The 24,696-nt window shown below is 50.6% G+C and overlaps 2 protein-coding genes across 2 annotated transcripts in view; both read left to right on the forward strand.

Annotated features, from left to right (window-relative positions):
* Positions 1-247, forward strand: part of nt5c3b (5'-nucleotidase, cytosolic IIIB) — a 47,869-nt gene extending 47,622 nt beyond the window's left edge. The window contains exon 9 of the mRNA XM_033034776.1: positions 149-247. Coding sequence (XP_032890667.1) covers positions 149-247 — 99 coding nt within the window. The remainder of the gene's footprint in view (positions 1-148) is intronic.
* Positions 248-2,424: 2,177 nt separating this feature from the next.
* Positions 2,425-11,019, forward strand: p3h4 (prolyl 3-hydroxylase family member 4 (inactive)). The gene is made up of 6 exons (XM_033034999.1): positions 2,425-2,600; positions 5,019-5,190; positions 7,073-7,201; positions 7,780-7,925; positions 8,596-8,679; positions 10,563-11,019. The coding sequence occupies exons 1-6, from the start codon at positions 2,520-2,522 to the stop codon at positions 10,710-10,712; spliced, it is 762 nt and encodes a 253-aa protein (XP_032890890.1). The 5' UTR covers positions 2,425-2,519; the 3' UTR covers positions 10,713-11,019.
* Positions 11,020-24,696: the final 13,677 nt, after the last annotated feature.

The raw sequence follows: 24,696 nt of genomic DNA on the forward strand, positions 1-24,696 counted from the left end.
CCTCCCTCCCCCCATCCTCTCCTTTCCTCTCCTCCCTCTCTGGCTCCGAAAGTGGCGGCGCATTCCAGTGACTTTCCCTACGCCCAATGAGTCTATCTTTCCCCGCCTGTACAGACGCTGTCTGTTCTCCGCCCCCCACCGCGTTAAGTTGCGGCGTGATTGCAGGCGCGTCAGCGAGGTTGTGGAAAATGCCACGTCCTCGATCGGCGCTCTGCTCCTCCCGGCCGCAGTGGTGGCGGCTGACTGACTGACTGACATCTCGCCGCTAGAACCAGGGGGTCACAGTTTAAGAATAAGGGGGAGGCCAATTAGCACTGAGATGAGAAAAAAACCTTTTCACCCAGAGAGTTGTGAATCTGTGGAATTCTCTGCCACAGAAGGCAGTGGAGACCAAGTCACTGGATGTTTTCAAAAGAAGATCAGATTTAGCTCTTAGGGCTAACGGAATCAAGCGATATGGGGATAAAGCAGGAACGGGGTACAGATTTTGGATGATCAGCCATTGAATGGATGATCATCCAACATTGAATGGCGGTGCTGGCTCAAAGGGCCGAATGGCCTACTCCTGCACCTATTTTCTACGTTTCTCCCCATACCCTCTGACACCCGCACTAATCAAGAATCTATCTTTGCCTTAAAAATATCTACTGACTTGGCCTCCACAGCCTACTGTGGCAAAGAATTCCACAGATTCACCACCCTCTAACTAAAGAAATTCCTCCTCATCTCCTGCCTAAAAGAATGTCCTTTAATTCCGAGATTATGCCCTCTGGTCCTAGACTCTCCCACCATTGGAAACATCTTCTCCACATCCACTCTATCCAGGCCTTTCACTATTCTGTAAGTTTCAATGATGTCCCCCCTCATCTAAACTCCAGCGAGTACAGGCCCAGTGCCGACAAACGCACATCATATGTTAACCTACTCACTCCTGGGATCATTCTAGTAAACTCAGTGCAAAGTTAGGGACAGCTTCATCCCATGGATTTTCCTGGGAGGCAGCCTGTATATAACTTGACATCGGGACATTTGAGGGGGGGGGGGGAGAGGGGGGATGGGGAGGGGAGGATGGGGGAGGGAGGGAGGGGGTGGAGAACTTGAAAGGACACCTAGGCAGGGAGTTAACACAAAATGCTGGAGTAACTCAGCGGGTCAAACAGCATCTCTGGAGAAAAGGAATAGGTGATATTTTGGGTTCCTTCTCCAGAGATGCTGCCTGTTTAGCTTTTTGTGTCTATTTTTGGTGTAAACCAGCATCTGCATGTCCCACCAAACTAATTTCCACATACCTCGACTCCATCCTATCCCCCCCCCCCGGTCCAATCCCTCCCTGCCTACGTGCAAGACACCTCACACGCTCTTCGGCTCCTCAATGACTTTCATTTTCCAGGCCCCCATTCCCTCATCTTCACCAAGGATGTCCAGTCACTCTACACCTCCATCCCCCACCAGGAGGGTCTTAAAGCCCTCCGTTTCTTCCCCGACCGCAGAACCAGCCAATTTCCGTCTACCAGTACTTACCTCCACCCAGCGGAGCTGTTCCTTACCCACAACAACTTCTCCTTCGACTCCTCCCACTGCCTCCAAATCCAAGGTGTAGCTATGGGCATTCGCATGGGCCCAAGCTATGCCTGCCCCTTTGTAGGGTACGTCAAACAATCCCTGTTCCAGGCGTACATTGGCCCTATCCCCGAACTCTACCTCCACTACATTGATGACTGCATTGGTGCTACCTCCTGCACCAATGCAGAACTCACTGACTTCATCAACTTCACCACTAACTTCCATCCTGCACTCAAATTTACATGGACCTTCTCTGACACCTCAGACCAGCTAGATAGGACTCTTAAAGATAGCGGAGTCAGGGGATATGGGGAGAAGGCAGGAACGGGGTACTGATTGGGGATAGACAAAAATGCTGGAAAAACTCAGCGGGTGAGGCAGCATCTATGAGAACGTACAAACTCCACACAGACAGCACTCGTAGTCAGGATCAAACCCAGGTCTCTGGTGCTGTGAGGCAGCAACTCTATAAGATCTTGCACTCCAAGGAGCCTACTCAACCTCCCCCATAGCTACAGACCCTCAAGTCCTGGCAACATCCTTGTATTTCGTCTCTGCACCCTTTTCAACTGGAGAACATCTTTCCTGTAACATGGTGCCCAGAACTGAACACAATACTCCAAATATAGAAGACATACATATCAGAGAGAAGGAATAGGTGATGAATCAGGTCGAGACCCATTGGGTTCCCATTCCTTCTCTCCAGAGATGCTGCTTGTCCCGCTGAGTTGCTGCATCATTTAGTGTCCACAATGTAATTGATATTGAGTATGGAGCAGGTTGCACGAGCTGCTCCTGATGCAGTGTTTGTGTGTGTGTGTCTGCACCCTGAGGTGTGAGCCTGATCCAGTGAAGGTTTCTGATTTGTGTGTCTCTCTGTTCCACAGCTCCATAAGCTGGAGAAGTCCATCGCTGCAGCTCACACTTTCCTGCAACGGAATCCCAAGGATGCGGCCATGCAGAAGAAGATGAGTTACTACAAAACTATCCCCGACATCGAGACCTACCTGGTGGATGTGGAGGCTCGGGAGCACGAGGTGAGATGAGGTCCCGCTGAGAGTGGCCAGAGTAGGAAGAAGCAACTGCAGATGCTGGTTGATCCCCACGGCCATCAGGCTATTAAATACAACATCAAACAAGCTCTGAACAATAACAGTCTATTCTTACTATTGCACTTTATCTGTTTATTTATTGTGTATATATATATAGAAACATAGAAAATAGGTGCAGGAGTAGGCCATTCGGCCCTTCGAGCCTGCACCGCCATTCAATATGATCATGGCTGATCATCCAACTCAGTATCTCGTACCTGCCTTCTCTCCATACCCCCTGATCCCTCTAGCCACAAGGGCCACATCTACCTCCCTCTTAAATATAGCCAATGAACTGGCCTCATATGGTCTATGGTCTATAGACACACTGAACTTTTATCTCCTGTTCTGTATTATGTTTACATATTCTGTTGTGCTGCAGCAAGCAAGTATTTCATTGTCCTATCTGGGACACATGACAATAAACTCTCTTGAATCTTGATACCAAAGATAGATACCCAGTGCTGGAGTAACTCAGCGGGTCAGGCAGCATCTCTGGAGAAAAAGGATGAGTGACATTTCGGGTCAAGACCCTTCTTCAGCCTCACCCACCCATGTTCTCCACAAATGCTGCCTGACCCGCTGAGTTACTCCAGCACTCTGTGAAACGTCACCTATCCATGTACTCCACAGATGCTGCCTGACCCACTGAGTTACTCCAGCACTCTGTGAAACGTCACCTATCCATGTTCTCCACAGATGCTGCCTGACCAACTGAGTTACTCCAGCACTCCGTGAAAGGTCACCTATCCATGTTCTCCACAGATGCTGCCTGACCCGCTGAGTTACTCCAGCACTCTGTGTCTGTCTGTCAGTGAGTGTGGACAGGGGATTGTACGAGGAGCGCTTGTGACCACAGTGGGCATTCTGCTCCTCGTGATCTGGGCTCGGACTGATTGCTCCTCGAAATGTCCCGTCGTCCTGGCCAACTTTCCCTCCTGAAATCTCAGTATTCTCTGATCCCACCACGTTGAATCCTACTATTCCACCACTTCCCAGAATCAGAATTCCATAAACAAAGCAGGACGTTTAAGGGGCTTTTAGACAGGCACATGGATATGCAGGGAATGGGGGGATATGGATCACATCCAGGTATATGTGCAGGCATTAGTTTACCTTGGTGTCAAGTTTGACACAGACATAGTCAGAGACTCATAGAGAGTCATAGTAACACTGCGTGGAAACAGACCCTTCGGCCCAACTTGCCCACACTGACCAACATGTCCCATCTACACTAGTCCCACCTGCCTGCGTTTGGCCCATATCCCTCTAAATCTAACCTATCCATGTACCTGTCTAAATGTTTCTTATACATTGCAATAGTCCCTGCCTCAACTACCTCCTCTGGCAGCTTGGTCCATACACCCACCACCCTTTGTGTGGAAAAGTTACCCCTCAGATTCCTATTAAACCTTTCCCCCTTTGCCTTAAACCTATGTCCTCTGGTCCTCGAATCCCCTACTCTTGGCAAGAGACTCTGTGCATCTACCCGATCTATTCCTCTCATGAGGACATTGTGGGCCGAAGGGCCTGTTCCTGTGCTGTACTGTTCTATGATGTTCCAAGTGCTGGAATACCCAGCACGGTTGCGCAGCGGTAGAGTTGCTGCCTTACAGCGCCAGAGTCCCGGGTTCCATCTGACTGTCTGTATGGAGTGTTTACGTTCTCCCAGTGACCGCGTGGGTTTTCTCCAGGGTGCTTCGGTTTCCTCCCACACTCCAAAGACGTGCAGGTTTGTAGGCTAATTGGCTCGGTATAATTGTAAATTGTCCCTAGTGAGTGGGATAGTGCTAGTGTACGGGGTGATCGCTGGTCGGCGTGGACTTGATGGGCCGAAGGGCCTGTTTCCGTGCTGTATCTCTAAAATGAACTAAAGGAGGGAGGGGCAGCCCGGGGGGGGGGTCAGGGTGAGGGGTCGTGGCTGCAGATCCCACATTCCCATCGTTGGTCCCTGCGGATATTGGGCCGGGAATGCCGGAAGCACTAGGCTGGGTCTGCCATGAGGGGATGTTTGTGAATCCCGAGGTCTCTCGCTGCTGGAGAACTGGTGATATTGGGGGGGGGGGGGGGGGGGGGGGGGGGATTCTGACCCAGCTCTCTCTAACTCCTGTCCTCCTGATTACATTTTACATTGTATACCTCGTTGTCACCTTCCCCAAGCTAACAATCATCTATTCACCATTCCTTGAACTTCGTCCCCATTATTCTCTCTTTTTCACACCTGACCCCTCCTTATCTCTCGTGTCCCTCTTCCCTGGCTCTCAGTCTGAAGAAGGGTCTCGACCCGAAACATCACCCATTCCTTTTCTCCAGAGATGCTGCCTGTCCCGCTGAGTTTTCACTCCGTCATTTAACTCCTGACAGACGCTGTTCCTGAAGGCGGTGAAGGCTTACAACAGCGGGGATTTCCGCAGCAGCGTAACGGAGATGGAACACGCGGTCCCAGAGTATTACCGAGCGCACCACGACTGTCTCGGCAGCTGCGAAGACTCGTGCGACGTCACGGACTTCAAGGACTTTTACCCATCGATAGCAGGTCAGTTCTCTTGGTGCCACCCCCCCCCCCCCCCCCCACCTCTCTTGCCCCCCCACGGTCTCACCCAACGGGAATGTACACCCTAATGTAATAACAATGAGCTGCAAATATCTGGTTTATGTCACAGAGTGCTGGAGTAACTCAGCGGGTCAGGCAGCATCTGTGGAGAACATGGATAGGTGACGTTTCACAGAGTGCTGGAGTAACTCAGCGGGTCAGGCAGCATCTGTGGAGAACATGGATTGGTGACGTTTCACAGAGTGCTGGAGTAACTCAGCGGGTCAGGCAGCATCTGTGGAGAACATGGATAGGTGACGTTTCAGGTTGAGACTCTTCATCAGGCTTTTGGTTCGGATGCCAGGTGTGAGCCGGGGAGCGATGTGGGCAGCAGGTAGTAGGTCCTCTGCTGTAACCTGAGGGGTAACATTTTCACACAGAGGGTGGTGGGTGTATGGAACAAGCTGCCAGAGGAGGTAGTTGAGGCTGGGACCATCCTAACATTTGAGAAACAATTAGACAGGTACATGGATAGGACAGGTTTAGAGGGATATGGGCCAAACGCGGGTAGGTGGGACTAGTGTAGCTGAGACATGTCGGCTGGTGAGGGCAAGTTGGGCCGAAGGGCCTGTTTCCACACAGTATGTCCCTTTGACTCCCAAGTAAGTAAGTAAGTTTATTGGCCATGTATTCACATACAAGGAATTTGCCTTGGTGCTCCGCCCACAAGTAACAACATGACATACAGTGACAGTTACGAATGGCTCAGGAAACACTAAACATTAATAATAATAAAACATTAATGATAAAACACCATTGATCCAGCATGTGAACCAACAAAATACCAGATCAAAGGGAGGCTACAGATTTTTGGCTGTTGAGTAGAGCAACCACTCGTGGATAAAAACTGTTTTTATGTCTGGCTGTGGCAGCTTTGACAATCCGGAGTCGCCTTCCAGAGGGAAGTGATTCAAAGAGTTTGTGGCCAGGGTGAGAGGGGTCAGAGATGATCTTGCCCACTCGCTTCCTGGCCCTTCATCGATGGAGGGAAGGTTGCAGCCAATAATCTTCTCAAGTACAGAGATGGGAAAGGTTTGGAGGGATATGGGATGGGCACAAGCAAGTGGGACTAGCTCAGGTGGGCAATGGACAAGATGGGTTCTCCATGCTGTATAACTCTCTGCCTCCTCACCCATCCTTTGTCCCCCCTCTTGTGAGAGGTCTCGGAATTTCTTCCAGCTGTAGGTTCCCTGCGGTGCCTCCAGAACAGGGGGAGCCCTGGGATGGAAATCGGACTCGGGCTGTGACGAATCTTTGCCTCAGAATATTGAGTATAGAAGTTGGGAGGTCATGTTGCTGTTGTATAAGATGTTGGTGAGACCGCATTAAGAGTATTGTGTTCAGTTCTGGGCACCGTGTCATAGGGAAGATGTTGTCCAGGACCAGAGGGCCTGAGCTATCGGGAGAGGTTGAGTAGGCTGGGTATCTATTCCTTGGAGTGCTGAAGGATGAGGGGTGATCTTATAGATGTGTAAAATAAATCATGAGAGGAATAGATTAGGTCGATGCACAGAGCCTCTTGCCCAGATTAGGGGAATTGAGGACCAGAGGACATCGGTTTAAGGCGAGGTCTAAAGATTTAATAGGAATCTGAGGGATAACTTTTTCACACAGAGGGTAATGCGTGTATGGAACGAGCTGCTAGAGGGGGTAGTTGCGGTTGGAACTATTGCAATGTTTAATAAACACTTGGACAGGTACATGGATAGGACAGGTTTAGAGGGATATGGGCCAAACACAGACAGAGGGGACATGTTGGACGGTGAGGGCAAGTTGGGCCGATGGGCCCGTGTGTATCACTCTGTGACTATCTCTCCCTCCACAGAACATTACGTGGAAGCGCTGAAGTGCAAAGTGAAATGTGAGCAGAACTTAACGCCCAACGTAGGCGGTTTCTTTGTGGAGAAGTTTGTGGCCACGATGTACCACTACCTACAGTTCGCCTACTACAAACGTGGGTTTGTGTGTGTGTGGGGGGGGCTGGATGGGGGGAAGGTGGAGTGGGGGAGGGGTGGCGGTGGGGTGGTTGGTATGGGGGGGAGGTGCTGGGTAGGGGGTGGGGCTGGGTAGGTGTGGGTGGGGAGGTGGTGGGTGGGGGGGGGGAGCTGGATGGAGAGGTGTGGGGCATGGGGGGTGGGGGGGGGGTGTGGGATGGTGGAGCTGGTTGGGGGGGGTGGGAGGGGGGCTGGGGGGGTGTGGAGGGGTGAAGCTGGGTGGGTGATGGGATGGGGCTGGGTAGGGCGGTGGGGAGGGTGGGGCTGGGTGGGAGTGGGTAGATGGGATGGGGGGTTGGGAGGGTGGGACTGGTTGGGGGGGTGTGGGGGTGGAGGTGGGAGATGGGATGGGATGGGGGCTGGGTAGGGCTGGTTGGGGTGGGTGGGTGGGTGATGGGAATGGGGGTTGGGAGGGTGGGACTGGTTGGGGGGGTGTGGAGGTGGGTGATGGGATGGGGGCTGGGTAGGGTGGTGGGTAGGGGAGGGTGGGGCTGGTTGGGGTGGGGGTACAAGGAGCTGACGCTGCTTTATCTTGTAGTGAACGACATCAAGAATGCGGTGTCGTGTGTGGCCACCTACATGCTCTTTGACCCGCAGGACGAGATCATGCAGCAGAACCTGGTGTATTATCGCTTCTACCGTGAGAAGTGGGGGCTGGGGGAGGAGGACTTTGAACCCCGCGCTGTAAGTATCGCGGTTCTCCCCATTCCCCCCCCCCCCCCCCTGTCCTACAGAGTCAGCACATCGCCTGACCTCCCCCCCCCCCCTGCTGCTGCCCCCCCCTCTCCTGGGTCACAGGTCAACCCGGGGCAGGGACAAGTTGAGATTTCCCCCCCCCCCCCTCTCCCATCAGGCAACACGTACAGGTGTGAAAACGCACACTATACAGGGACAGTTTCTTCCCGGCTGTTATCAGGCAACTGAACCATCCTACCACAACCAGAGAGCAGTCCTAAACTACTATCTACCTCATTGGTGACCTCCGGACTATCCTTGATCAGACTTTGCTGGATTTACCTTGCTCTAAACGTTAATCCCTTATCATGTATCTAGCACACAACAAAGCCTTTCACTGTACCTCGGTACACGTGACAATAACCGAAAGAGAACTGAAGGTTCAGACCCAGGTCTCGAGGCTGACACCCGCAGGGCAGTGCTGGGGTTGGGGGGGGGGCAGGTTCGTACTTTGAACCCCAAATTAAGTATTGAAGTAATAATATAATTGTTCTATCTGGGATGCATGACAATATTATACTCTTGACTCTTGAACTGGCTTGCCGGCAGTCAGTTTGGGAAGTTGCACCATTTTTGGCCACTCGGCCCCTCGATAACCCACCTATCCCTTTGCTGCCAGGACGCTCAGCTCTACCACAATGTGACGCGGCTACAGATCCAGTGGCTGGAATTCGCAGACAGCTTCCTGCAGCCGGATGATGAGGTGAGACATAGAAACATAGAAAATAGGTGCAGGAGGAGGCCATTCAGCCCTTCGAGCCAGCACCGCCATTCATTGCGATCATGGCTGATCGTCCCCTATCAATAACCCGTGCCTGTCTTCTCCCCATACCCCTTGACTCCACTAGCCCCTAGAGCTCTATCTAACTCTCTCTTAAATCCATCCAGTGACTTGGCCTCCACTGCCCTCTGTGGCAGGGAATTCCACAAATTCACAACTCTCTGGGTGAAAAAGTTTTTTCTCACCTCAGTCTTAAATGACCTCCCCCTTTATTCTAAGACTGTGGCCCCTGGTTCTGGACTCGCCCAACATTGGGAACATTTTTACTGCATCTAGCTTGTCCAGTCCTTTTGTAATTTTATATGTTTCTATAAGAGCCCCCCCTCATCCTTCTAAACTCCAGTGAATACAAGCCTAGTCTTTTCAATCTTTCCTCATATGACAGTCCCGCCATCCCAGGGATCAATCTCGTGAACCTATGTCCCCTGGCGATCTCCTTTGGCAGAATCCCACAGCACAGACACAGGTCCTTCGGCCCTACTCACCCCTGCTGACCTACACATCCTGTCAGAAACATAGAAAATAGGTGCAGGAATAGGCCATTCGGCCCTTCGAGCCTGCACCGCCATTAAATATGATCATGGCTGATCATCCAACTCAGTATCCTGTACCTGCCTTCTCTCCATACCCCCTGATCCCTTCATCCACAATGGCCACATCTAACTCCCTCTTAAATATAGCCAACGAACTGGCCTCAACTACCTTCTGTGGCAGAGAGTTCCAGAGGTTCACCACTCTCTGTGTGAAAAAAGTTTTTCTCATCTCGGTCCTAAAGGATTTCCCCTCTATCCTTAAGCTGTGACCCCTTGTCCTGGACTTCCCTAACATCGGGAACAATCTTCCTGCATCTAGCCTGTCCAACCCCTTAAGAATGTTGTAAGTTTCTATAAGATCCCCCCTCAATCTCCTAAATTCTAGCGAGTACAAGCCGAGTCTATCCAGTCTTTCTTCATATGAAAGTCCTGACATCTCAGGAATCAGTCTGGTGAACCTTCTCTGCACTCCCTCTATGGCAATAATGTCCTTCCTCAGATTTGGAGACCAAAACTGTACGCAATATTCCTGGTGTGGTCTCACCAAGACCCTGTACAACTGCAGTAGAACCTCCCTGCTCCTATACTCAAATCCTTTTGCTAAGAAGGGTCTCAACCCACAACGTCACCCATTCCTTCTCTGCAGAGATGCTGCTTGTCCCGTTGAGTTACTCCAGCATTTTGTGTCTATCTTCGGTTTAAACCAGCATCTGCAGTTCCTTCCCACACAAGCCAGTCCCAATCGGACAATATCACTGCGAGCATCTTTGTCCACCTTGTCTCCAAAAATCTTTTAAATATTGTTAAATATTTATAATATTGTACCACCTATTTTCATCCCTCATATTTTAACTATTTGAAAAAATATGAAAACAATTAAAAATATCCACACTATTTAAAATATTTTTTAAATTATTTTTAACCACAATATTATAAACATTTAAACTAATATTTTATATATTGCACCATTGTATTATGCGCCTTGTGTCCAAATGTCTTTTAAATATTGTTTCCCCCCCCCCCCACTATAGCCTCCTGTGGCAGCTCATTCCATGCACCCGCCCCCCTCAGTGTGGAAAAAGTTGCCTCTCTCCCCTTAACACTCTGTCCACTGGTTTTTACTGAAGGTAGAAACAAAAAGCTGGAGTAACTCAATTTTAATCGTGTATTGTCTTTCCGCTGACTGGATAGCGCGCAACAAAAGCTTTTCACTGTACCTCGGTACACGTGACAATAAACCAGACTGTACTAATCTCCGGCTTTTGTTGGCAGATGGAGGTGTCGGAGGAGCCCATTCCCAGTGGACAGGGGGTAACGTCGGACGCGGAGTTCGATGGGATGGGCGATTATGAGGAGACGTTTGTTGCGGATTGGTGGCAGGTCCCGAAGCAGAAGGGGGACATAGACGATGCATCTGACTAGTGCGTTGGCCGCAGAGCCTGAAGGCTCGGACACTGCAGTGTGGACAGCTGGCTCAGTGCAGCAGCCAGAGAGATCAGGGGGAGAGGAATGTGCATCTATTAACGTGTCTGCCATCATCCCGGGCGTGATGAGATGAGAGAGTGGAGCCGGTGATCCACTTGTACCTGCCGCACTCTGGGTCACTGATAACTGCCCACAACTCCAGGTGCTGAGTCATAGAGTGATACAGTGTGGAAACAGGCCTCTCGGCCCAACTTGCCCACACCGGCCAACATGTCCCATCTACACTAGTCCCACCTGCCCGCGTTTGGCCCATATCCCTCTCTGCCTATCTAAATGCTCCTTAAATGTTGCGATAGTCCCTGCCTCAACTACTTGCACTGGCAGCTTGTTCCATACACCCACCACCCTTTGTGTAAGAAAAGGTTACCTTTCGGGTTCCTATGAATTTTTTCCCCCCTCACCATAAAATCTTTTCCCCCTCACCTTAAAAAAGTCGGGGTGGACCAACGATTCAGTCAGTTGGTTAAAACCTCAAGTTGCATTTTGAGATTCTTGTTTCATTTTCAAGATCTAACGATCGGTCAATAATGGTTAGATCTCCATGAAACTCCATGTGCAGCATTGCTGTGGGAAGAGCCGGTGCATTGTTTGCCGGGCCGGTGCATTGTTTGCCAGGCCGGTGCATTGTTTGCCGGGCCGGTACATTGTTTGCCGGGCCGGTGCATTATTTGCCGGGCGGTACATTGTTTGCCTGGCCGGTGCATTTTTTGCCGGGCCGGCCACATTGTGCCTTTGCTGGGACTCGGGTCACGGGGTTCCAAGGAAGGTCAGTAGATGTTGGTCTCGGCAGCAACACCTGTCCGAGTCAGGTTGGTGACTGTGACCCAAACTAGAAACACAGCCCGTAGGAAGGAACTACAGACGCTGGTTTACACCGAAGATAGACACAAAATGCTAGAGTAACTCAGCAGGACAGGCAGCATCTCTGGAGAGCAGGAATGGGTGGCGTTTTGGGTCGAGACCCTCCTTCAGACTGAGAGTCCAGGGAGAGGGAGACTACCGGTATGAAAGCAGAGAGCAGGAGGAATCACGGGGGGGGGGGAGGATAGAATGTTGTAGAACTCTTGTCGGAGAAAGGAGAACTTCTCCAAAGTAGGCATTCTGGTTTTGCCAGGAGTTGCAAATCAATCAATGAGATCTATTTGCCGAATGTTTAGTTTTATCATTTAGTTTAGAGATACAGCGTGGAAACAGGCCCTTCGGCCCATCTAGTCCATTGCTACCATCGATCACCCTCTACCCTCTAGTATTTGATATTTCTATCCTGGGGGAAAAAGGTTCTGACTGTCTAACCTGTCTATGCTTCTATTGGGTCTCTCTGCAACCTCCCACGTTCCAGAGAAAACATTCCAAGTTTGTCCAACCTCCCCTTATAGCTACTACTCTCTATTCCAGGCAGCATCTGTGGAGAACATAGGTGGGCGTTACTGATCAGTCTGAAGAAGGGCCTGAGCCAATACATCACCTATCCGCTATATAAATCCCATCCATTATTATTATTATTATTATTATTATTATTATTATTATTATCCATGTTCTCCACAGATGCTGCCTGACCCGTTGAGTTACTCCAGCACTCTGTGAAACATCACCTATCCATGTTCTCCACAGATGCTGCCTGACCCGCTGAGTTACTCCAGCATTCTGTGAAACGTCATCTATCCATGTTCTCCACAGATGCTGCCTGACCCGCTGAGTTACTCCAGCATTTTGTGTCTTTTTGAGTAAGTCGGCACCTACAGTTCCTTGTTTCTTATTCTGGAGGCGGACCATCTTTGTGTTGAGTGTGGTCACAGCCCTGTAGCTGACCCCCTCCGGCTCCACATCCTCCCAGAGTCTCTGAGCTCGGTCCTTACAGTCTGGGCCTCCAGCCCTGCGGCTCCAGAAATCTCTCTCCCTGCTCTGCTCTGGTCAGAAGAAGGGTCTCAACCTGAAACGTCTCCCATTCCTTCTCTCCAGAGATGCTGCCTGTCCCGCTGAGTCACTCCAGCATTTTGTGCGTATCTTCATTGTACACCAGCGTCTGCAGTTCCTTCCTACGCATTTCATCTGCTCAATTCAAGGTACTGCAGCTTTAAGCCTGCCTCTTTGACCCAACTCTCTGCTCATCTGCCCTAAAGTCTCCTCATTTGGCTCTTACTGAACGGGGCTGACCAAACGAGTTGTTTATACAACCCTTTCCCCTTGTCTCAATGTTGCTGCAGTTGTTGAGCAGAGATACTCCTTAGTCTTAAAGAGTTTAAGAAGGAACTGCAGATGCTGGAAAATCGAAGGTACACAAAAAAGCTGGAGAAACTCAGCGGGTGCAGCAGCATCTATGGAGCGAAGGAAAAAGGCAACGTTTCGGGCCGAAACGTTGCCTTTTTCCTTCGCTCCATAGATGCTGCTGCACCCGCTGAGTTTCTCCAGCTTTTTTGCGTACCTCCTTAGTCTTAGTTTAGTTTATTGTCACGTGTAACGAGGTACAAGCCAGTTAACAAATGCAGAGACTGACTTGGTCACATTTTCAGTCTCCACCAAATGTTACAGATAAATAGCAAGGTTCATGAAACAATGGATGTGATGGTTTGCAACGCTCTGCCCACACTTGTGTCCGGTAACAATGAGAATGAAGCGGTTCTGAAGAGTAAAAGCACTCGGCAGGGAGGAGGCAGTGTATAGTCAAATGCACCATGGCTGCGACTGAGGCGCACGGTGCTGCCTCTAAACCCGCTGGAGAACTCGCGCAAAGTCCCGGTAAACTCGGCATCTGAATCTAAAATAATGTCTGTGCTGCCAATTGTCCCAAATGACGTCTTGCAATCACAGTCCTATTTCTCGCCCTGGTACGACTGGTACAAAATATGTCCACATTTGGGGGGAAATAACGTGTATATTTTTTTACCTCAGCGATTTTCAGCTGCTTTTTATTCTCTCGTTGATTTCAAGCTGGTTTTAATGTTTAGAAAACTGCACAGGATGTTTTGTTAAAAAATTAAAATAAAACACTGATACCATGGAGCTGAAGTTTTGTCCTCTGGTAACTTCTCTGGGTGTTGGTGGTGAACGGTGCACTCTGGAGTTTAGAAGGATGAGAGGGTATCTTATTGAGACATATAAGATTGTTAAGGGCATGGACACACTAGAGGCAGGAAACATGTTCCCGATGTTGGGGGAGTCCAGAACCAGGGGCCACAGATTAAGAATGAGGGGTAAGCCATTTAGAATGGAGACGAGGAAACACTTTTTTTCACAGAGAGTGGTGAGTCTGTGGAATTCTCTGCCTCAGAGGGCGGTGGAGGCAGGTTCTCTGGATGCTTTCAAGAGAGAGCTAGATAGGGTTCTTAAAAATAGCGGAGTCAGAGGAGAAGGAACTGCAGATGCTGAAAAATCGAAGGTACACAAAAATGCTGGAGAAACTCAGCGGGTGCAGCAGCAACGTTGCCTATTTCCTTCGCTCCATAGATGCTGCTGCACCCGCTGAGTTTCTCCAGCATTTTTGTGTGCCAGGCAGGAACGGGGTACTGATTGGGGATGATCAGCCATGATCACATTGAATGGCGATGCTGGCTCGAAGGGCCAAATGGCCTACTCCTGCACCTATTGTCTATTGTCTATTGAGCCGCTGTTCCACCCATGCCCACCAGGTGCCGCTGTCGGCCGCTTTCCCTCTGTTGCAGTTCCAGCTCTTCACAAACTCCGCCAGACTTCGCCTAGCGCCTGGGATTCCTGCAGGACAAGTCCCGGCCCCGGCCGCAAAGCGGGATGTGAGAGACTGTTCCAGCTGCAGAAGTTCTAAGGAGGCAAGATCTGGGTTTTAAACCCAATTCCAGGCCAATGTGACTCCTTTTGCAATGAGTTTTAATTGAAATGTCCAACCAAGACCCCATCCCTCTCCCCAGTGCTTAGAAACATAGAACATAGGTGCAGGAGGAGGCCATTCGGCCCTTCGAGCCAGCACCGCCATTCATTGTGATCATGATTGATCGTCCCCAATCAATAACCCGTGCCTGCCTTCTCCCCATATCCCTTGCACCACCAGCCCCTAGAGTTCTATCTGACTCTCTCTTAAATCCATCCAGTGATTTTGGCCTCCACTGCCCTCTGCGGCAGGAAATTCCATAAATTCACAACTCTCTGGGTGAAAAAGTTTTTCCCCACCTCAGTCTTAAATGGTCTCCCCTTTATTCTAAGACTGTGGCCCCTGGTTCTGGACTCGGCCAACATTGGGAACATTTTTCCTGCATCTAGAGGGGGTGGGGGGTGTCTGAGACCCCACGGGCACTGCAAGTGGACATCTGTGCTCCTGAGCAGAGAGAATGGAAGGATTTCATTGAATTGAATACTTTATTTGTCTCATGTGGCAAGTCCCAGTCAAATTCTTTGCCTACGTACCTTGCCGAGGTTTGCAATAGTTGCCCATAAAGTGCGTTTACAACGTTAAAAATCCCCCCCCCCCTCCTCGGTGCCAGTTCCCCCTTTGTTCCCCCCCCCCCCCCCCCCCCTCTCACAGCGACCCCCCCCCCCCCCCCCCCCCGCCCACACCCCGGGGGAAGGATATGGATCATGTGCAAGCTGATGGGATTGGGTTACCTAGTCCCTTAATCGCATGGAGGGATCGCCGAGAATGAAGGTGGATTGGGGGGGGGGGGGGGGGGGGGGCAAAACAAAGTATCTCTCTGTGACAATCAAAGTATCTAATCTCATCTAATCATGTTCGGCATGGACATTGTGGGCCGAAGGGCCTGTTCCTGTACTGTACTGTTCTGTGTTCATAGTTTAGTTTATTGTTAGTTGTACTGAGATACAGTGAAAAGCTTTTTGTTGAATCCTATACAGCCAGCAGGAGGACAATACATGATTACACTCGAGCCATTTACAGTGTAATGTTTACATGCTTATGAATTAACGTTTAGTGCAAGGTAAAGCCAATTAAATATACTCCATGGGTCACCAATGAGGTAGATAGTAGTTCCAGACCGCTCTCTGGTTGTGGTAGGATGATTCAGTTGCCTGATAACAGCTGGGAAGAAACTGTCCTTGAATCTTCAGTGGGACTTGACACCAGGAATCCTGCCATTCTTTCCTGGTCAAGTGAGTGAGATTGTGTGTGTGTGTGTGTATCGGTGGGCTGAAGGACCTGTTTCCATGCTATCTCTGTAAGTACCAAAATGGAGATGAATTTGTGGAGGGAGTTCCACAGAAGCTCACTGGTGGTTCAGACGCTGACACAGCGTGGTGAGCAACAGCTCTCTGGTGAGGAGTCACCTCCAGTGGCCCGGCAGCTACACCCTGCCCAGGAGACATAGACACTCCCCACACTCCCCTAGTGGCCATCTGCCCCCGGGCAAGGACGCCCAGTCACCCCTGCACAGTGCCCAGCCTGTACACGGTCAGCTCATGGGTAGAGAGAGGCAGAGGGAGGTGGAGGGAGGTGGAGAGTAGAGAGAGGGAGGGAGGTGGAGGGAGGTAGAGAGAGGTGGAGAGAGGTGGTGAGAGGTAGAGAGTAGAGGGAGGGAGGTGGAGAGAGGTGGAGAGAGGTAGAGAGAGGTGGAGAGTAGAGAGGTAGAGGGAGGTGGAGAGTACAGAGAGGTGGAGGGAGGTGGGGAGAGGTGGAGGGAGGTGGAGAGAGGTGGAGGGAGGTGGAGAGGTAGAGGGAGGTGGAGAGTACAGAGAGGATGAGAGGTGGAGGGAGGTGGAGAGAGGTGGAGGGAGGTGGAGGGAGGTGGAGAGAGGTGGAGCGTGGAGAGAGGAGGGAGATGGGAGGTAGGAGCAAAATGACAGTTGGCAAAAGCAGTAAGTTCAGAATATTTCAAGCACAGACATTGAGGGCCGAAGAGCCTGATCTTGTGTTGTATGGTTGTACTATTGTATGTTGAATTTCTCTTCCTCTCTCTCTCTCTCTTTTATTCCCCCATCTTTCACTCTCTCTGTCTGTCTGTCTGTCTCTCCGCATCAGAGAACTAAAGGATCTTACAGCACAGCAGGTCCATTCAGCCCATCTAGCCCATGTCAGCCCATTGACAGAACACTCCAGTCTGTCTAACTCCCCCACCCAGTGTTCACAGCCCTGCACGTATTTCCTCCTGCACTGCGTCTGTCTGTCTGTCTCCCCGTCTCATTGTATCTGGGCCCTCGGGCAATTCCATTAAATCAAGCTTGTAGTGTTGTCAAGGTCATGGGAGTCAGCGTGAGTGCTCAACGTGCCATATCTTCACAGCAGTGAGAGATGTGGTGTGGCATTGTGCGCTTGTCCCGGGAGCTGTGTTGCGTAAACAGACAAGGGGGAGCGATCTCCCTCGCTCAGTGTAAACAGCTGAGGGCAGATTGCGTTCGAGGCTGGGCTTTATAATTGTATAAATCACAATATTCAGAGAGGAAACCGAATGGGAGAAGGGACAGATTCAGGGCACGCAGTCAGTAGGGAGAACTGTAACTGGATCAACTTCCCAAAGAAGCCTCACAAAAACCACACTGCTCTCAAGCTAGCAACTAAAGTGACGGAAAGGCACAGAGTGCTGGAGTAACTCAGCGGGTCAGGCAGCATCTGTGGAGAACATGGATAGTTGACGTTTCACAGAGTGCTGGAGTAACTCAGCGGGTCAGGCAGCAAACATAGATACATAGAAAATAGGTGCAGGAGTAGACCATTCGGCCCTTCGAGCCTGCACCGCCATTCAATATGATCATGGCTGATCATCCAACTCAGTATCCCGTACCTGCCTTCTCTCCATACCCCCTGATCCCTTTAGCCACAAGGGCCACATCTAACTCCCTCGTAAATATAGCCAATGAACTGGCCTCAACTACCTTCTGTGGCAGAGATTCACCACCCTGTGTGAAAAATGTTTTTCTCATCTCGGTCTTAAAGGATTTCCCCTCTATCCTTAAGCTGTGACCCCTTGTCCTAGACTTCCCCAACATCGGGTACAATCTTCCTGCATCTAGCCTGTCCAACCCCTTAAGAATTTTGTAAGTTTCTATAAGATCCCCCCTCAATCTCCTAAATTCTAGCGAGTACAAGCCGAGTCTATCCAGTCTTTCTTCATATGAAAGTCCTGCCATCCCAGGAATCAGTCTGGTGAACCTTCTCTGCACTCCCTCTATGGCAATAATGTCCTTCCTCAGATTTGGAGACCAAAACTGTACGCAATACTCCAGGTGTGGTCTCACCAAGACCCTGTACAACTGCAGTAGAACCTCCCTGCTCCTATACTCAAATCCTTTTGCTATGAATGCTAACATACCATTCGTTTTCTTCACTGCCTGCTGCACCTGCATGCCTACTTTCAATGACTGGTGTACCATGACACCCAGGTCTCGTTGCATCTCCCCTTTTCCTAATCGGCCACCATTCAGATAATAGTCTGCTTTCCTGTTTTTGCCACCAAAGTGGATAACCTCACATTTATCCACATTATACTGCATCTGCCATACATTTGCCCACTCACCCAGCCTATCCAAGTCACCTTGCAGCCTCCTAGCATCCTCCTCACAGCTAACACTGCCCACCAGCTTCGTGACATCCGCAAACTTGGAGATGTTGCATTCAATTCCCTCGTCCAAATCATTAATATATATTGTAAATAGCTGGGGTCCCAGCACTGAGCCTTGCGGTACCCCACTAGTCACTGCCTGCCATTGTGAAAAGGACTCCTACTTTTTGCTTCCTGTTTGCCAGCCAGTTCTCTATCAATACTGAACCCCCAATACCGTGTGCTTTAAGTTTGTATACTAATCTCTTATGTGGGACTTTGTCGAAAGCCTTGTGAGAGTCCAGATATAACACATCCACTGGTTCTCCCCTATCCACTCTACAAGTTGCATCCTCGAAAAATTCTATAAGATTCGTCAGACATGATTTACCTTTCGTAAATCCATGCTGACTTTGTCCAATGATTTCACCACTTTCCAAATGTGCTTCATCTGTGGAGAACATGGATAGGTGACTTTTCACAGAGTGCTGGAGTAACTCAGCGAGTCAGGCAGCATCTGTGGAGAACATGGATAGGTGACGTTTCACAGAGTGCTGGAGTAACTCAGCGGGTCAGGCAGCATCTGTGGAGAACATGGATAGGTGACTTTTCACAGAGTGCTGGAGTAACTCAGCGGGTCAGGCAGCATCTGTGGAGAACATGGATAGGTGACGTTTCGGGTCGGGACCCTTCTTTAGAACATAGTCGTAGATCAGGGAGGCAGGGATCACAGAGTGGGAGCAATGTGAGGGGGTGGTGTATGTAGGATGAAGTTTTTTTAAATTGGAGAATTCAATGTTCATAACGAAGATAGACACAAAATGCTGGAGTAACTCGGGGGGGGGGGGTGAGAGGTGGGGGGAGGAGAGGTGGGGGGGAGAGGTGGGGTGGGGGGGAGAGGTGTGGGGGGGGAGGAGAGGTGGGGGGGAGGAGAGGTGGTGGGGAGAGAGGTGGGGTGGGGGAGAGAGGTGGGGTGGGGGGGAGAGATGGGGGGGGGGGGGGGGTGGAAAGGTGGGGGGGGAGGAGGGGGAGTGGGAGGAGTGGGATGTCTCCTCAAATCCCAGCTCATGTCTTCTGGTCTTCAGCTGATGGAACCAGATGATGGATGGGACAAAGGAAGTGCATGGATCCGGAAGGGAAGAGAGGGAATGGTGCAGGGATGGGAAGATATTCATGGAGATTCCCATCGGAGCTGGGAAAGGTAGTCACAGGCAAAGACTGGATCCCAGGAAGGAGTGGGTTAACCTATGATGAGCATTTGTCGGTACTGAGCATGTACTCGCTGGGGTTTAGAAGAATGAGGGGGGGACATCATTGAAACGTACAGAATAGTGAAAGGCTTGGATAGAGTGGGTGTGGAGAGGATGTTTCCACCAGTGGGAGAGTCTAGGAATAGAGGTCACAGCCTCAACATTATTTTAGGAAAGAGATGAGGAGGGATGAGGGTGGTGAATCTGTGGGATTCTTTGCCACAGAAGGCTGTGGAGGCCGTCAATGGCTATTTTAAGAGAGATAGACAGATTCTTGATTAGTACACGTGTCAGGGGAGAAGGCCGGAGAATGCTCGGAGGAATGTTAGGAGGGAGAGATGGATGGGCCGAATGACCTAATTCTTCCCCTATAACTTATGACCTTAACGTCACTGGAAGGGAAATTCATTCCCGTAAGTGAGTTAGGTTTGGCCTTCACTCACGGAGATGAGGAGATGAATTATTAATCAGGCAAAGACTGCCTGCTTTGACCCCTGATCCAGCAGATGCTCTCTGGTGGGATTAAGGTGAATGCAAGGATGATGGAATCATTTATGTGTTCCAGGGAGAGTTTAGATTTAGTTTTAGTTTTAGAGATACAGCGTGGAAACAGGCCCTTCGGCCCACCGAGTCCACGCCGACCAGCGATCACCCTGTACACTAGTTCTATCCTGCACGCTGGGGACAATTTACAGAAGCCAATTAACCTACAAACCCGCACGTCTTTGGAGTGTGGGAGGTAACTGGAACATCGGGAGAAAACCCACGCGGTCACGGGGAGAACGTGCAAACTCCGTGCAGACAGCATCCGTAGTCGGGATCGAACCTGTGTCTCTGGCGCTGTAAGGCAGCAACTCTACTGGTACACTGAGTGCAGGAATTTCAGGAAGCATTTGTTAGGTGTGGAAATGTCACAATGAATAGATGGCATTGCTTTAAGAGGGGCAAAGTCTAAAGAAACGCAGGGAAGGAATAGGTGACATTTCTGGTCAAGACCCTTCTTCTGAAGGATCTGAAGATGGGTTCCGACCCAAAACGTCACCTATTGTTTGTCTCCAGAGATGCTGCCTGACCCGGTGAGCTACTCCAGCATTTTGTGCCTAACTTGGCATCCTGCCCGGCACAGCATTGTGTTCCTGTGCTGTGCTCTTCTATTCAGTTCAGTTCAGTTTAGTTTAATGTCACGTGTAGCGAGGTACAGTGAGAGTCTTTTGTTGCGTGCTGAAGCAGTCAGCGGAAAGACAATACATGGTAACAATCGGGCCGTTTACAGTGTACAGATACAGGATAAAGGGAAGAATGTGAATAACGTTTTGTGGTGCGTTTTATGTTCTATCCCGGTGTCAGTGATCTCTCTCTCGAGTCCCCCGCGCTGTCTGACACTGTCCCTGCAAACACCTCTGAAGCAATGATCAGGATAGAAACGTAGAAACATAGAAAATAGGTGCAGGAGGAGGTCATTCGGCCCTTCGAGCCTGCACCGCCATTCAATATGATCATGGCTGATCATCCAACTCAGTATCCTGTACCTGCCTTCTCTCCATACTCCCTGATCCCTTTAGCCACAAGGGCCACATCTGACTCCCTCTTAAATATAGCCAATGAACTGTGGCCTCAACTACCTTCTGTGGCAGAGAATTCCAGAGATTCACCACTCTCTGTGTGAAAAATGTTTTTCTCATCTCGCTCCTAAAAGATTTCCCCCTTATCCTTAAACTGTGACCCCTTGTTCTGGATCAGGCGATGTCAGTAGTCAGTCAAGTCAAGTCAAGTCACATTTATTTATATAGCACATTTAAAAAACAACTCTCGTTGGCCAAAGTGCTTTAGATTTGTTATAAGAATAGCACAACAAAACAAACTACATACATATATACATGTAGCCCTCACTCAGAGGACGTCAGGAAAGGCTTGGGAGTATAGATAAGTCTTTAGTCTTGACTTAAGAGTCGATGGAGGGGGCATTTCTGATGGGAAGGGGGATGCTGTTCCACAGTCTAGGGGCTGCAACCGCAAAGGCGCGGTCGCCCCTGAGCTTATGCCTAGACCAGTGGGATATTCAGCAACCCCAAGTCGGCCGATCTGAGGGGCCTGGAGGTGGAGTGGTGGGTGAGAAGACTTTTTATATAGGTGGGGGCAAGCCCATTGAGGGCTTTGTAGACATGGAGGAGGATCTTGAAGTTTATACGGAACCGCACAGGGAGCCGGTGGAGAGAGGCCAGGATCGGGGTGATGTGGTCCCTTTTTCGGGTGCCCGTCAGGAGTCTCGCTGCGGCGTTTTGGACCAGATGCAGGCGGGACGGGGAGGATTGTATCCTTCCCCCAGGCTTAGGTCCCTGGCTGTGCCTGCTTGTGCAGTTTGTGTGCAGCTGCCCACACTATCCCCCCCCCCCCCCCCCAGCCTGTTACATGGCAGGAAGTGAGTGTGAACACCAGTTGTGTCTGTGAGTGTGCAGCAGCTCATCCCCACAACAGACGGACAGCACAGCACAGTATGGGCAGGCCAACAGCATCCGAACACAAGAGGCTGATTAAGAAGCCTCTGAGTTGGGATGATTCCAATCAATGCTGAATATATTCACTGTAACCCGACTCTGCCAGACGGCACACATAGTTACATCATTACTGACAGCTGTTAGCCAGGAGTCTTGTCCTCTCCAGCACGCACTCCATACGTGGACTGCTTGAGTCAGTCGCTTTGTCTTCGACTAGAGGCCAGAGACGCTCTTGTGTTTAAGAAGGAACTGCAGATGCTGGAAAATCGAAGGTAGACAAAAGTGCTGGAGAAACTCAGCGGGGTGCAGCAGCATCTATGGAGCGAAGGAAATAGGCAACGTTTCGGGCCGAAACCCGGAAGGGTTTCGGCCCGAAACGTTGCCTATTTCCTATAGCGGAGATTGTTCAACTCTTTGCATGGAGCGAAGGAAATGGGCAACGTTGCCTGTTTCCTTCGCTCCATAGATGCTGCTGCACCCGCTGAGTTTCTCCAGCACTTTTGTCTACCAGAGACATTCTTGCTGTCCAATGTCCCAGGTCCCTGCCCACCTTAGTCTTCATCCCTGTTCCCAAAGATAGACACAAAATGCTGGAGTAACTCAGATAGACACAAAATGCTGGAGTAACTCAGATAGACACAAAATGCTGGAGTAACTCAGCGGGGGGCAGGCAGCATCTCTGGAGAGAAGGAATGGGTGACGTTTCGAGTCGAGTCGAGACCCTTCTTTAGATTACCTCTACTAACATAACGTCCACCTCATTGGAGACGCTCCGACTATCTTTAAGCAAGCTTGATTGGTACGGGTGTCGGGGGGTTATGGGGAGAAGGCAGGAGAATGGGGTTGGGAGGGAGAGATAGATCAGCCATGATTGATGGGCCGAATGGTCTAATTCTGTTTCTATAGCTTGGTGGGATATGGGGGAGGGTTGCAGAATATGAGGCGCTGTTCCTCTGTTTGCGCTGGGCCTCACTCTGACAGTGGAGGAGGCCAGGGCAGAGAGGCCAGTGTGGGGATGTGAAGGGGAAAATGATTAGCAACTGGAAGGGCCGAGCGAAACGGCCTGAAGAAGGGTCTCGACCCGAAACATCACCTATTCCTTCTATCCAGAGATGCTGCCTGTCCCGCTGAGTTACTCCAGCTATTTGTGTCTATCTTCGGTTTAAACCAGCATCTGCAGTTCCTTCCTGCACAGCCTCTCGTGGGTGGTGGCCCTGTTTGAGTTCAGCGAGGGTTAATGAGTGTGTGGGGGTTGGGATGGTGTGGACACCACTCGGCGAGCCTCATAGACGTCCTCTCCATTAGCGCTGGCCCACTCGATGTCAGGGCCAGTCCCAGAGGAGTGGGAGCAGCCACAGGGAGCCACACAATAGTCTGCAGCATCGACCCATTACTTAGTGTCCCCCGCCCGTCACACCAGCTTCTCGTTTTCAGCTAACAATGGCCTGTTTCCTTTATCAATGTTACTTTCCTGCCTATCTTTCATTCATTATGCTTTACCTCTCGACATCTTGGTTTCTTGCTCCTCCCAAATATTCCAAATGGAATTTAAACTGGAGGTAGTACCCCATCTCCTCCCCTCCCCCACACCTCTCTCCCCCTCCCCTCTCTCCTCCCCTCCCCCACCCCTCTCTCCTCCCCCTCTCCATCTCCATCTCCCTCTCCTCACCCCTCTCCCTCTCCTCCCCTCCTCCTCCCACCCCTACCCCTCTCTCCCCCCCCCCCCTTCCCTCTCTACCCCACCCCCTTCCCCCTACCCCTCTGTCCCTCTTCCATCATCGCCTGTATCTCTCGTTTCCCTTATCCCTAACCAGTCTGAAGAAGGGTCTCGCCCCAAAATGGCGCCCATTCCTTCTCTCCAGAGATGCTGCCTGTCCCGCTGAGTTACTCCAGCATTTTGTGTCTATCTTCGGTTTAAACCAGCATCTACAGTTCCTTCTCACACACTTCGTGTCTGTATTCTGTGGATCCCCCCTCTTTATCCCCCCCCCTTTATCCCCCCCCTCCTCTCCCCCCCCCCTCCGTCCCCCCTCCCTCCCTCCCCCCCCCTCCCTCCCCCCCTCACACCGTGAGACTCGCTCACCGCAACATGAAGCCTGTTGCTTGTGATCCTGGCCCCGGAGCCCAGAGGGATGGATACACTTTAGTAAATCAAATAAATGTGAAGTGTAGATTAAAATTGAGGAAACTACATTCTTGAAAAATACCTAGTCGCTGATTCACCCGTGGAAACAACGAAATGCAGATGCTGCTTTGTACCAAAGACAAACTCAAAGTGCTGGAGTAACTCAGCGGGTCAGGCAGCATCTGTGGAGAACATGGATAGGTGACGTTTCACAGAGTGCTGGAGTAACTCAGCGGGTCAGGCAGCATCTGTGGAGAACATGGATAGGTGACGTTTCACAGAATGCTGGAGTAACTCAGCGGGTCAGGCAGCATCTGTGGAGAACATGGATAGGTGACCCTAAACATCGCCTATCCATGTGTCCATGTTCTCCTGCCTTCTCCCCATTACCTTTGACACCCTTACTAATCAGGAACCTGTTAATCTGCTTAGTGCGGGTTTCAGGGGTTATGGGGCGAAGGCAGGAGAATGGGGTTAGGAGGGAGAGATAGATCAGCCATGATTGAATGGCAGAGTAGACTTGATGGGCCGAATGGCCTCATTCTGCTCCTATCACTTATGACCTTTATCAAACTCTGCTTCAAGAACACCCAAAGG

Source organism: Amblyraja radiata, chromosome 16 (genome assembly GCF_010909765.2).
Source record: "Amblyraja radiata isolate CabotCenter1 chromosome 16, sAmbRad1.1.pri, whole genome shotgun sequence".
In the NCBI taxonomy this organism is placed as follows: Eukaryota; Metazoa; Chordata; class Chondrichthyes; order Rajiformes; family Rajidae; genus Amblyraja; species Amblyraja radiata.

Excerpts from the sequence above, each read along its gene's own strand:
- p3h4 (XM_033034999.1), top strand. The coding sequence starts at position 2,520 with ATGCAGAAGAAGATGAGTTACTACAAAACTATCCCCGACATCGAGACC. Across the intron at positions 7,202-7,779 it reads ACAGTTCGCCTACTACAAAC|TGAACGACATCAAGAATGCG; the intron begins GTGGGTTTGTGT and ends TTTATCTTGTAG. Across the intron at positions 8,680-10,562 it reads TCCTGCAGCCGGATGATGAG|ATGGAGGTGTCGGAGGAGCC; the intron begins GTGAGACATAGA and ends TTTTGTTGGCAG.